The sequence below is a fragment of the Rhamphochromis longiceps genome, linkage group LG19, assembly GCF_057381845.1.
Source record: "Rhamphochromis longiceps isolate RC_006_pf linkage group LG19, R_longiceps_female_GT1.1, whole genome shotgun sequence".
In the NCBI taxonomy this organism is placed as follows: domain Eukaryota; kingdom Metazoa; phylum Chordata; class Actinopteri; order Cichliformes; family Cichlidae; genus Rhamphochromis; species Rhamphochromis longiceps.
The window spans coordinates 27,111,081-27,124,755 of record NC_140575.1 but is presented as its reverse complement, the minus strand read 5'-3'; the positions used below and the strand labels follow the sequence as shown (position 1 = coordinate 27,124,755).

Sequence of the window (13,675 nt, the reverse complement as noted above, 5' to 3'; positions counted from 1 at the left end):
CACGTGGATGCTCCTTGGAGTTCCATGCGAGCTTAGTTATTCCTAAAGAAGTGTTCACAAACCGATCTCTGAAGAAACTTGTAGTTGCATTTCTAACTTGCAGCAATGTGCTTTGACTAAAATTAATGACATCGTTTTTCCTTGCAGATTTTTCACCCCCAACACACCATTGCAGCGTGACCCACTGAACTTTGACCTGCTGATTGCTTGCTCCCTTTTGTGAGCGGTTTCCAAAGCAACAGCTTGTGAAGAATGATGGGTGCCTTTGTGCACCTGTCTGAATGTGTTTATAGCTGTTTCAGTTTCGTTGTAACTATTGATGCAGACTTATTGTCACTCTTTAGGAAATGTCACTTTATATTAGATCAGTGCCTGCACTGTTTAAACTTTCATATGGCTTCCACAGATGTCGAAGAATTAGCGATACATCAGAATATCAAACCAAGAGTCACGTCATACAAAGCAATTCATACGCATTCCGCTTTTTCTGACATGATTAAAAAAGAGGAACTCAAATTCATGTGTAAACAATGGCTGCAGTATATTTTATTTAATAACTTCACAATATTACAAATCATTAAGTGCTGAATGACTTACAACAGTCCAAAAATTTTTAGAAAAAAATAGGTATAAATACAAAACAAGTTATGTACAAATACCAAAAACAATAATGCTCATTGAAAAAAAACACACACACACACTACAAAATCTGAATTCACAATTCTCTAATCTACATTGTAAAAAAACCTGCACGCACAAACGCACAACAACCATTTCCCAAGCTGTCAAATACGCACCACAACACTCAATTTCAAGTTTTGATAGGACAGGACAGTTAGCTTATCTCTGCAGTGTAGAGGGAAAGCCAAAAATATACCAAATTTTATATTTCTAGAACACTTCAAAAACACTTTTTAAAAACAAACAAACAGATTAAAGTCAGAGCTACTCCATCCTCAGGAGTACATCTCTGACATGTAAAAGTGTTACGCCGCAGCAGGCAGGGAAAGTATTTGTGGGCCTAAAACCTGAACAGCAAAGACAAATTTCTCATTGTTTCTGTTTCTGCTGAAGTAACAGAGTTCATTCATTTTAAAACTAGCGCAAAAAGAAATTGCTCCTCTAATTACACCTCATTTACATCAATTAACCCCCTCCTCTCCCCCATCACCCACCCCTCTTCACCCCCCTTGCAACACAGATGCTGCATTTAATTCGTTTTGGGTTATTTCCTAAGAAATACAATAGTAGCTTTACACTAATAAATTAAAACCACTCAGTTAAAGACAACTATTAAACTCAACAGAGCAACAACTGAAACAAAGCTGCCAAACCTACAAGGCGTCGCTCAAAGATTGTACATGTTCAAAGAGATAAAAAGAAAAAAAAAAAAGCCACCATTTGTCATGACCTCTGACTCGACTCTGGGTCACAGCCTGCACATTCAGGCACACAAGGCTTGACACAAAGCTTAAGGCATGAAAGAAGCAACATGAGCACCTTTGAAAACCAGTTTTAATGTCTAAAATCTATGCTGAGATCTCACCTGATGTGTATTCTCGAGCTGTAGATGCATGTCGACACTGAAGTTCATTCACAGCTTAATTTGATCAGTGGTGAAAACACTGCAAACAGACCCTGTGTGTATGGCTCTTCATGGCTTTAGCTTACTTTGATCCAGTGATTGAATCCTGTAACGCTGCATGGCAGTTAAAGCTGACATTATACAATGCTGCCCCCTATGGGCCAAAGAGTGGTACAAACAATTATTTTGACTTTGGAAACGAGGGGTAAAAAAAAAAATCCTGAGTTGGTCACACTAAACAATGACTGATAAACAAATGCATCATCAGTTCTTTCGCTGACAATACGACATAAACAATAACTCCTGCTTTCTATGAGACTTACTCGACTTACTGCCCAAATTTACTATATATACAAATATTTTCACTTTATAATTTAAACAAAGAAGTTGATTCCTCCATCGGACATTAAAACAGATGGCTTCATAGTGTAATAGTTTGTCCCAAGAAGGCATTCGATTAAATATTACCCTTCTTCTCCCTGAATTTTCTCCGCTCCATCCCTTCATCTAAGCCTCAGCTTTTCAACAAATCTCCGAGATCGTAAGTGTCGAAGAAGTCTGACACTCCCTCGCTGTCCTCCAGGCTCCAGAGGTAGTCATCGTGGTCCAAAGGTGGAGAAAAACTGACAAAGGGGGTGTTGGGGTCTGACGTGAAGGAGGTGCCAGGAAGCTGGTCCTCGGTTATCTGAAGCAGGCTCGGGGGCAAACCCAGCAGACCCTCTACGTCAAGCAGAGAGGACGTGGAGGTCACAGCTGAGGAGGCGGCTGGAGCTGCTGCGGAAATGTTGGCTGTGTTGAAGAAAGCGTTGGAAATTAATTTTGTGCTAAGGGCACTGCATTAAAAAAACATTTAGAGAGGTGGTGTACTTCTACACTTTTCTTTTTAGCTTCCTAAATTGGAATAGTTTTTACATCTTTTATCCTCATACAAGTTCTATTTTTATTCTACTCTTGTGCACATACTCCCTGAGTTTTTTGTTGTTTTTTATGCTTTCAGCTGAGGGGTTAAATAATGAAAAAGTTAAAGGAACAGTTCAAGATTTTTTTGCAGAATGCAAAACAAATACAACAACCAAACAAGCAAAACTAAAGCAGATTAAATAACATGCCATTTGTTTAATTTGTCACCGATTTATCATGGCATCGCATGAAACCGCCAAAAAGAAGTGTGACCTTTCTGCTTTAATGGTGCTATTTGACCTTTGGACTGGCTCCAGCTGAAGAGGTGCAATTCATTTTTAATGTTCTGGAAGCCTTGGGATAAAATCACTTTGTAAAACTTGTAAAACTAAATTAATGCTAGTTGCAAAACTAGATGCAGTCTATGACTAGTGCACGGGTACGATCAAAGTAAGGGTAGCTCAAATAAAGGTGGTATTCTGTTCAAAACTCAAAGCTTACAGTCAACAGGTTCCTCTTTGACGCTGTAACTCGGTGGTCCTATTGGGGTTGCAGCGGGAGGGTCTTGCGTTTGAGGGAATTCCTTTTTGGGAGTGACAACACTCTTAACAGGACTAGCTTCTTCAAGACCCTCATCAGGACATAGGTAGACTTCTATGGGACCATTTCTACTCTTTAAATAGATCTGCAAAGACCCCTGCTGTAAGGAAACAAGAGAAGAAGCAATTAATTATCAAAACAATCTGACATCAGGACAAATGCACAATTTAAAGGAAGGAGGGGTTAAGGGGACAAACTGAAACATAAACCAAATCTCACCCCTGCTGTGTCTGGCACCTCAAGCTTGGTCTCTGCAGGGGCTTTAACAGCAATGACTGTCTGGTCTTGAAGGCTGCCGATGGAGCGGATGTCTTGATACGTCACATAGCCCAATGTGGATCATGAGGTTAAGGGTAACAACAGTGGAATTTAAATACACGTGCGTGTGTGCTTGTCTTTTTTTCTCTTTTATTATTTTTTGGCTATATCTGGCAAGATATTAGTAGGAATCTGATAGTAAAGTAGGGAAAGACGAACGCCCCTGCTGCCTTTTAGCATATGCGTTACCTACTCAACCAAGCAAGCTACAGCGGAACATGCCAACAAGCGGAAACGGAGATCATGAAAGAATGACGTGGATAACCACAGTGCTCTATGTAAAGGATATCTCTGACTCTCTTTATATTCAGTGAGTTGTTTGAGCTGTGTGGTGCTGGACTGAATCTGTTCATCCAGAGATCTCTCTGCTCTCTCTAGGTCTCCAAGCTCTTTCCTCAGGGCACGGGCCTTCTCCCCTCCACCCGCTCCACCTTCAAACACGTCTCCAACCCTGGAGAAACACACACATACACACAATAAACACGTCTATGAATAATAAAAGTCTGTAACAGTCAAAACAACTCCACACGTTTAGGTAGTGTCTACAACTGGCACTGCAATGTCTGCTGACTGCCACTAGGGGGCAGACAAGCGAGTACCAGTATGAAGTTTTTCTTCCTTTTAATACTTCATGAAGAATAAAAGCAATGGAGACATTTTTAGAATGCAATCAAAGCCCAGTATAAATAGACTCAAAAACAATCGGTAGGTTTTTTGCAAATGTCTATACATCTATCTTTTTTACTAATTAGTCCAGAAAGTGTGCAGCATAAAAACACTACTTTGTAAAATCATTATAAAAATCTAGAGTAAATATGTTATAAAAGCAAACTTTTATAAGATATTAATATCTTGTCTCAGCTGTTTGACACGAGCAAAAAGAACCAAGCTGCATTGCACTATGTTACACAGCTTTGTTAATAAGGCCAAATTGCTGCTGTCAACAGTCCTGCCCATGCTTTGCCCAACATTATTGTGAAAGTCTGTAAGGAACCCTAAATGCCAAGGCTTCACTTAACAGTTACGCAGTCCCTGGTTTGCTTCTGTGACCTACACGCAGTTGATAAACCTCCCACTATTCCTGCTACTTAACCTTCTTCTGCATTTCTACTTACAGCCACTGGATGTTGTTTTTTGACTTCTTCCTGATAAGCTGGACTCCCTCTAGAACATTGGTGATGTCATAAATGCGTCTTTTCTGGACCTCCAGGACCTCAGTGGCCCAGTTCAGATCAAGGACTCCATCAGGAGACTCAGCAATGAGACCCACAAATTTCTTGGTCAGCAGGCCCAATGACGTGTCGTACCGCGTCCGCTCACCCGGAGATTTTGGAGCTGCGAGGAAACACACAGAAAAGTAGCGCATAAGACTAGAAATGTGCTTGAGTTACACAACTCTGATTTTTACTAATTCATTCAAGTGTTTTATTTGGCTGATGAGCTGGCGGAGAGATCACTGATTCAAATATTTACTGTATTAGTCATACAAGCTGTTGACAACAGTGAAACATGAAAACAGTTATTGGAATGTGTCAACTAGATTTATTTCTGCCTTTATGTTTTACTTTCTATGTTTGATATCATGTTCGAAATTACAAATAATCCTCCAAGCAGAAATATTTCTTCCTCGCACGGAAAATATGAAAATAAGAGCTATGGGTACGGTATTGTAAACCAGAAACAGCATCTGTCTCCGATGACTGTGTCTTCATATTGCTTTAATCTGCTACAGGTTTAATAATCAGTCTTGATTAGTTGGACGTCTCTGCTCCTCTGCATCAAAGAGCAAGTTTAGGTGGTTTAGGCAGCTCCAGCTGGTGGGAATCTTTGTGTAAGACTCGGGGCACATCGGAGATTATGGCCCTCTGTTGTCTTGGGAACACTAAAGTATTCTCCCAGAATACTGTGAAAGAGGTCCTGGCATCTCTGCTTACTGTGCTCTCCCCGTGACTCAATGACATATAACCACACTGGTGATAGAAAATGGATCAATAGGTCTGATAATCTTAGTAATAACATATTCTCAGGGCTCCTTAATTCCAGAGAATTGTCCATCAAACAATCATAAGACATTGCAATTTCATAACTGAGAGACACGGCAGACCGCACATTCCTCCCTGATCCGTCATTCCCACTGAGCTGTGAGATTTGAGATGTCGTTGGGAAGGAGGCGCTAGCTTGTGTATTCTAGGAAAAGAATGTCAACAAGCCAGTTTATGATACTGGCTCTCTACTCCTGGCTACACCATTGCTTTTTTTTTTTTTTATCTGTTATGTGTAAAGCTGTACGCAACTGAGCTGCTGGTACCGCACTCTGTGCTCATATGGGTGAACTTCGCAGAAAGTGAGGAAACTATTGCGGAATACTTCAGCAGTAGTCTTCCTGCCATGTCAGTTTGACCCATAGCAAACAGGTCTGTTCGTGTTTGCTCACAACCCAAAGGTTCAGGACGCAATCAGGCTGAGGTCGTGTCATGCAAACCTGGCATTACCCACCCTGCCTGGGTTCAGATTAATGCTAAAGAGTACCGTACAATCAACTTCTTTTCATTGTTTGCTCTTATTCTTTTCTTTTAATGTTGAACTGCTTCTTCCCTTTGCATAGTACAAAAAATATTTTCCACCCACTGATGTGTACCACACCACACCAACTTTATTCATAGAGCACTTTCAACACCGTCACAGCAGACACGAAGGGCTGTACACAAACACAACAAGAGATGTACAGTCTACTCACTCCTTGGGCTTGGTATCCGTGCTGCAATGCTGCATTTTCCTTTTGGCGTACGAAACTCTGGCAGATACAGAGGGTCTTCTAAATCCAGCTTCCTCTTGGCCTAAAGGGAAGACATTTATCAAAGATTAACAAAAAGATGCAAATGTTACAAAGCAGGTGTGACTTACAGCTCTACTACTTCCTCTGTATTAACTGCTGTTTCACTACATAAGAAAATATAAAGGGTGTATAAGACTGAAATCCTTCCAATCTCAGTGTAGGCTGAACAAAAGCACATTATGGAAGTGTTTAACTCATCCTACTGACTTTAAATAATGGCTAGTTAAAAAGCTGAAAGAATCAAATAGTTTGTAGGGCAAGTCCAGACCTTTTGTAGAACAGTAGCATGAATGCTAGACGGCTAAATAGGGGCTTGTTTAAAAGTACCATGTCGTAAATGTGCCAACAACCCTCAAGTGCAGGAACAAAGCACCCCCCACACGCACACTTTCCCAAGCACTTCAACAGGGGCTGATTTTGTTTGTCTGCAGTCAACAGAAGCGGGAGGTCTATAGGCCCGACTCGTTGCCTGACATACGTCAGGAAGTCCCTGGAATCACTCAATGACCTCTCCTCCCCCCTCTCAACCCTCTTCCTTCTGTGCTTAGCACACAGGCTCCTCACAGAGACACACGCGCGCACACAAGCAGAACATTATCTGACCATAACAGCGATGCATCATACAATCAAAAGCACATGAACAACCTTTGTAACCCAATATAAAATCTTCAAATGACCATTGCTTTTTTTTCCCGCCATCCACTGGCCTACTTAGCTGAAGTGAAAGCGCTACTCTCTTAAGGATTAGGAAATTACCACCACACCCCACGTGCAGATATGCTGTCATCATCAAAAGTTCACGGTGGACGAGAACGTTTGCTGTCAGTTGGAAATCCAACAACTGCCCACACAAAAACACAATGACTGAGCTAGTGAGGCAATTTCACCTCCGCACACTCTGGCTGCTGGGTAATTTGTAGCGCATGGCTAGATCTCACAAACTCCTTTCACCGTGTCTCCTCACGAATAATCCCTTTTGCCACGACAGCGTACATGCGGCCAGTGAACTGTTTTAGTTAACAGGTTTAGGGAAATTGCTTTTTCAGAGATGGGAAAAGCAGGGAGTTCACGTTACCGCGTGTGGATGTGCCTACGCATGTGCGAGTAAAGGGATAATGAAGGCTGCCATTGTCCCCCAGTGTTCTCCCTAACACGTCCACCTGTTGTCTCGTGACATCTGGAGCAGCCCCGTGCTGTTGGCAGGCTAGATTTTAATCCCTAAAACACACAGTCAGGCATACAGAGACACCCGCAACAGGACGGTGAACAGCTACCGAAGAACAAAATGCTCACTGTTGCCTCTAAAACGACCTCTTGCATGATTCAAACTTTGAGTTTTCATTGGCCGATGGTCGTGAAAGTCGCTATCAAACACTTGGAGTCGCAGAAAGGAAGCAGATGATACCAGTTGGACTGCCTACAGCCGTGACAGCTGTGGTTTAACCAGAGAAAAACTGCCACAGCTTTCCATTGACTCAGTGTCCCAACACAAAGAAAAAAACGTCGCATTTTTTGACCAAATAAGGCTGAAGACTTGTCATTTCTATGACTTAAAACGAGCAGGTCAACGTGTGTCAAGTCAAACTTTTTAATGCACGTGTACAATTTGAGTCATAGCCTGATGCATGATGACTTGTAAGAATGGAACCAGCGGTTTCCCCCTGCAGCTGTACATCAGAGTGAGGGCTTGGGTGCTCCTTCATTTGCATGAGTGCTTTCTCTGGTGATTCAACCATATTACGCAAACCCAAAGTCATTTAGAGGAAAGACCTTTTATTTTTTAAATTCCTCACTTAACAGACTAACAGACCACTGAAAGAAGAAGTGCAGCTATTGAGAAATGGTTACATTTTACAGAAAGTGCACAGGTATGCCGCCTAGCACACATCACTTTTAAGGTGTTAGAACACAACATTGTGAAAATCTGAATCCAAAAGCTTTCACACCCTAAAACTAGCTCTCGCATACGTATGGTGCAGCTATAAGAGACGATGGGAGAGGCCCGAGTCAGCTGGCCTCCTTATTAGCACGTTATCTCAAAGACTGGCAGTATCACGCCACTCACGTTTGCTATAACCTCACCCTGCCTGATTGCCCAGTTACGCCCATCTACTGCACGCGGCCCCTTCTGTTTGCTGTATATTATTTGGCCGGTTCCCGCCGTCTCTGCTGCTGTGCTGTAAACTCCACGCATGTAATCATAATCACGTGAAGGGCTTCTGCAGTCGGGCCTCTCCTCAAACAAACAGATCTTGCTAGTCAGGCTGCACCAGACTTAGATTCCATCCAGGCAAAGGGCAAGTTTCAGTATGCCTACAAGTACCTACCGCTCTGTACCGAGCCCCTTCACTACCACACCCTTGGACATAAAGGAAAAACAAAAGTTGCCCTACAACAGCCTCTTAAGCGGTTAAACAGAGGTGTGGATCCGTCCCCACTGTGGCTTGCCTGCCTGATGAGGGTAAGCTGCTTTGAAATGCAAAACTCCCCCTATAGAGAGCATTGCCCTGTAGGGCTGGTATTTGCCTGAAGCTGGGGTTAAATGGAAAACACACCAACAAAACAGATAATAGAGAGAATGCATACAGTTGGTACTGTGTCCAATATCCCACCAAAGCATTAGCCTGAATGGGTTGTTAACCCTAGGGGCTAAAAAAAGGTCAAACCAGAGCTGAAGGTCGGTTGCAGGAGACGTGTGTGTTCCTAAAAATTACCAAAGGAGAAAGACTAAGGCATTAGCTGACATCCGTAATCACTCAGTTGTGGTGAAACTCCGAGTACGTCACATAAACAGGGAATAAATGGGACATTGTTCCTGGTGAATATTATGGAGATGCATCCTGTTGCCATACCGCTGTTTGACTGTACTGAACTTTGCCTAAACTGACAAATTCATTCATCTGCAGTCCAATAAGAGAAAAGGGCTTCCCTGGACTTTGGCTGTAGGTCTGAATACTGTAACACATTTACATCCCTATCGAGCTGAAAGGAAGCAGAGACAACAGTTTATCAACAGTTTACACACCCTGGTTAAAATTCACATGCCAATAGCTGATACGTTGCCTTTTTCTAGAGTTGGTAAGATTAATAAGTAAAGACTGGATCTCTGCAGCTGAAGTTTACTAAAATCAGTCAAATATTAACCTTTTTTTATTTTTTTTTGTAGGTAGGTGCCTACAAACGTGTGGGACTTTGTATGTGCTTAGATTGTTTGTACTTAAAATAAATAAATGCTAAGCTTTAAAATCTGGTTTCCCAGTCAAAGTTTAAAAAAGGAAAGATTAAAGAAAAAAGCTGTGGTTATAATGTTGTATAGGTTAAAGGAAGTGAGCCGTAAGTACATGAAAAGGCCACACTTCCTGTAAACAGAGAAGTCATGACTGAACATGCACTGAAACAGCTGTGTCAGCAACACATTATTATCTTCAGCTTCTTTACTGTCGTCAATAAAACTTCATAATATCATCACATCAAATGTATCCTGCAAGATAGCTACCACCAGCCATCGCAACACATACAAGAGCAACTCAAATGTCGTGACTTTTAGTCATTCAAACCCAAACATAATGATAATGACATCCTTGTGTCAAAATCATAAATATATATTAGTGCAACAAAACTAACGTATAATAGAAGGAATACGCTCAAACATCATTAAAGCCCACTGTACCACTTATTTCTAGACACGGGAATCAAATCACTTAAAATGATAAGTTTAAAAACAGAAACTTTAAGGTGGGTTCACTCCCTTTGATTAAGTTTACCCAAATTACTGAAGTGATCCAGAGGAAGTTTCTTAATCAGAGAGCTTTTTGAAACCTCATCCGTATTTTCAACCGTGCCGTCACTTCTGTCAACCCGAACTAGGCTCCTGTTTTTCTGGTAAATTGAAACGTGCACCTGTGACAATGTGCAACAACTGAAAATATTCAAATCCCTTGAAAACAGAAGTTACCGTGGTCACAGTGTGCATGCACAAAAACACAGGCGACATGACTGCGTACACGGGGGTCGTGTCATAAAGCCTACTGAACCACATCAAATCCAGTATGGACCACTTATATGGCCAAACTTTAAGGTTGGATTTCAAGGGGAAAACCAGGTTATCAAGCGTGAATGCACGTAATATTTCTAGAAACCAACAATGCATACACACTAGGGCTGCCACAAACGATTATTTTGATAGTCGACTAGTCACCGATTATTTTTGCGATTAGTCGACTAATCAGATCATCATCCATTAGACGTAAAACTACAGCTTATTGCACCAGCAGCATCTGCTCTTATATAACTATCATTAGCTTACAGCTTTAAGTGTTTAAGGTCTGTGCTAACTAAAAATAAAGACAAGATGATAGTTTATTAAATTTTAATGAAGTTTTCAGATTGTTTCGGTGGAGTTTAATAAACTCCTTGCTATCTAAAATATAACAGGACACTGGAGTATATTCTGGAGCATCTCACACTTCTGATAATCAGCTGTCTGCTTGACGTTTATTCAGCTGTGTAAAAACTATAACTTTAATCTCAGACAAACTGATTTACTCAGGAACAAATAAAATACTAAAAAAAAAAAAGCCAAACAATAACATTTTAAGTTATCTAAGTGACTCATATATATTCAACCTGAGTAGCGAAAGACAGCGGTGGGTTTGAAAACGATTTGCGGGGAGTCCGGTGTTCTCACGGCTCTAGTGAGCCTCGCCCCCGGCTCGCTAACGAGCTAGTGGGTAACAGACGTCTCTGAAAACGTCGGAGCGCTTTTGAAAATATGTGGTGTCCTGATAAACTGAGCAGATATTTGAGGTTTACACAGCTACATTCTCGCCTGAAAATATGTTAAACGTTTATTTTGTGACCCAGAAAGAATAATAAGAGTAACATTAAAACTAACTAGCTGCCGCCATTGTTGGAAACTGTGCTGGGCCGCGCTATGAATTCTGGGACACAGCGGCTTCTTCTTCTTCTTCTTCTTCGGGGTTTAACGGTAGCTGACATCCTTGTACATGCAATGCTGCCATCTTCTGTTTCAGTCCGTTATTACACTCTTAAATCCTGCCACTTATTCCTGCGTCTTTTGTGATCTTACAAAGCTTCAAACGACGCGTCGACTATTAAATCAGTCGTCGACGATTTTGATAGTCGACGTAATCGTGACTAGTCGACTAATCGTGGCAGCCCTAATACACACTTTGACAGCAGTTAGGTTCACATTGGCACATGATATGCCAGGTGGTACCCTATTTCTCACTTTACTTATATCCATCTAATCCTCTTGAAGGGCCTATTAGGGCTGGGGATTTGACATGAGATTTGAAAACCCTGTACGCACTCTAACCCCTTTAGCGTTACTGCAATTCATTAAATCTAAAAAAAGACTCCGGGGCTGACGAGTCAGCTGGAATAAAGACACCAAATACAACAAACAACAACAGGTGTGGAGCACTAAAAAGCTGCTGAGTGTCATCCAATCTTCTCAGATCAGGATTTTCAAATAATCTTCAGCATTCGAGTTTAAAATGAACGACATTACTTAACATCATTAAAGCCAACTGTGTATGTGTTTTACAAAACAGGTTAATCCTTTACTTATTGGTGATGCTTTAGGGCTTCCGATAGTAATACTTTCACACTCCAGAAAATACACTTGTTCTGTGGTTATGACCTCTGACCTATGCTTCCTTCCCACAGTCCAACACAGACCCTGTTTTGACATAATGGGAAGTGAGGGTGGAGCATCTGTTGTGTGTGTTATCTCCCATTACAAGTGTTGGGAAGCTATGAATTTGCCTTAAGTGTCTTTCCTGCAGCTTGGTCGAGCCCCTGCATTGTTTGCTTGTATTAAAAAAAAAAAAACTAGCTCTGCTGCACCAAGGAGGGGGGACACTCGTTATTTGGGCACAAGAGAGTGGGGCCTCTCTCTAAGCACCCCTACTGGCTCATCAAAACCATCAAACACAGAACAAGGCGTCTGGCCTTGTCTTAGCTACAGCTGGACTGCGGGAGAAGATGTCACACAGCCTGGCATGGATAAGGAAAAAAAAGAAAGAAAGAGAGAAGACACCAGTCATGCACATCAGCAGGAGCAGCCACAGTGGCCCCTCTGTGGCTTATCACGTCAAAACATATCTGAATGCACCCTTCTCAAACATGCATAGCAATGAAAAAAGTTAAATATTCCTCCCCCGGACATATGCATATCATTCGCTGGATATTAAACAGTAAGGAAACACGACCCCAGGCTTGTATTTGTGTGATTATTTACCGGCAGTCGCCCGGAGGATGATCTGATGGGTTTAACCTCGGGTCCATGGGGGGTTGAATACAGGCTGTTGGCTCTTTGTTCGGCCACGCTGGTGTTGCAGATCTGGGTGAAATATCCGGCCGGTACCGTGTTCATCTGCGGACTGGACAGTCCGGTGAGGAAGAAGTCGGTCTTCACTCCACCGGTGGACAAAAGCTTCATCTTCTGCTGAGAGCAAGGCAGCCCCACTGCCTGCCGAGCCGATGCCGGCGAGACGCCTTTAGGCATCCGCATCATTTTCCTGAGTAGACTAAATTTAACCGGACCGGTGAGGCGAAGGCAGAAGTGTGCCTGTACTTGAGCACACTGAATCGCTCAGCAAGCTTCACTTACTGCGGGACCTCTATGAATATATTAACTGCCAATACTGTAACACACAGAAACAAAACAAAAGCAACTTTCACAGCGTAAACTGCCGAATTAGCTGCAAGCCGCATGAATTACACATGCAGTACAGGCTTATATGTTATAATGTGACGTTTATCCTTAGTACATTTAACAGGCTGGTCGGTGTTGTTATCCTTTGTCCTGTAACAGTGTAGAGGAAACTTGCCTTACCAGTTATAAAGAATAGCTTCCTGAATAAATAAACTATTTCAAACGTCCAGAACTTTAAAGCTTAACTCTCCAAGGCTTTCAGGTCTCACTGAGATCCGGTTCCAGCTGGAGATTAACAAATGATTGTGACTCCCTCTGGTGCTGAATCCGACCCAGTATGCCACTCCTGTCCGTCCACCTCAGAGCTCCTCTCTCCATACAAGGGGGCAAGAGATGGGGCAGAACAGTCTTTTTACCGCCAAACTTCATCCCGCGAAATTCGGATCTCCCGCGGCTGAAAGCCGCTTCTGATTGGCTCATGACACGTTCAGCTTGTCTAATTTGCATAAAACAGTTGTACGGGGATGGGAGTGATCTGCTTAAAGGGACAGGAGCACACATCAAGACATGGTGTTCTTTCATTGCCAGGCTGGATATGGAGACAATGACCAGCCCAGACTTTATAATCACACGTTAGAGGCGCATTATTGTTGTTGGAGCACTTTTTATTACCTTTTTAACTCCACTTGTAACCACTTACTTGCATTTTACAGCATCCCAGTTCAGTTCCTTGACAGTCAAAGATTACAAAAAC

General features: G+C 42.1%; 1 protein-coding gene across 2 annotated transcripts; it reads right to left on the bottom strand.

Moving 5' to 3' along the window:
- Positions 1 to 516: 516 nt before the first annotated feature.
- Positions 517 to 13,311, bottom strand: e2f2 (E2F transcription factor 2). Of its 2 annotated transcripts, none has more exons than XM_085391717.1 (7): positions 12,505 to 13,311; positions 6,141 to 6,240; positions 4,519 to 4,738; positions 3,693 to 3,854; positions 3,305 to 3,419; positions 2,987 to 3,185; positions 517 to 2,374 (listed from the first exon to the last, which is right to left on the bottom strand). In XM_085391717.1, the coding sequence occupies exons 1-7, from the start codon at positions 12,778 to 12,780 to the stop codon at positions 2,100 to 2,102; spliced, it is 1,347 nt and encodes a 448-aa protein (XP_085247843.1). In that variant the 5' UTR covers positions 12,781 to 13,311; the 3' UTR covers positions 517 to 2,099. The 2 variants fall into 2 exon arrangements, with proteins under 2 accessions (XP_085247843.1, XP_085247844.1); XM_085391718.1 differs by having other exon boundaries at positions 2,987 to 3,182.
- Between the last annotated feature and the right edge of the window lie 364 nt (positions 13,312 to 13,675).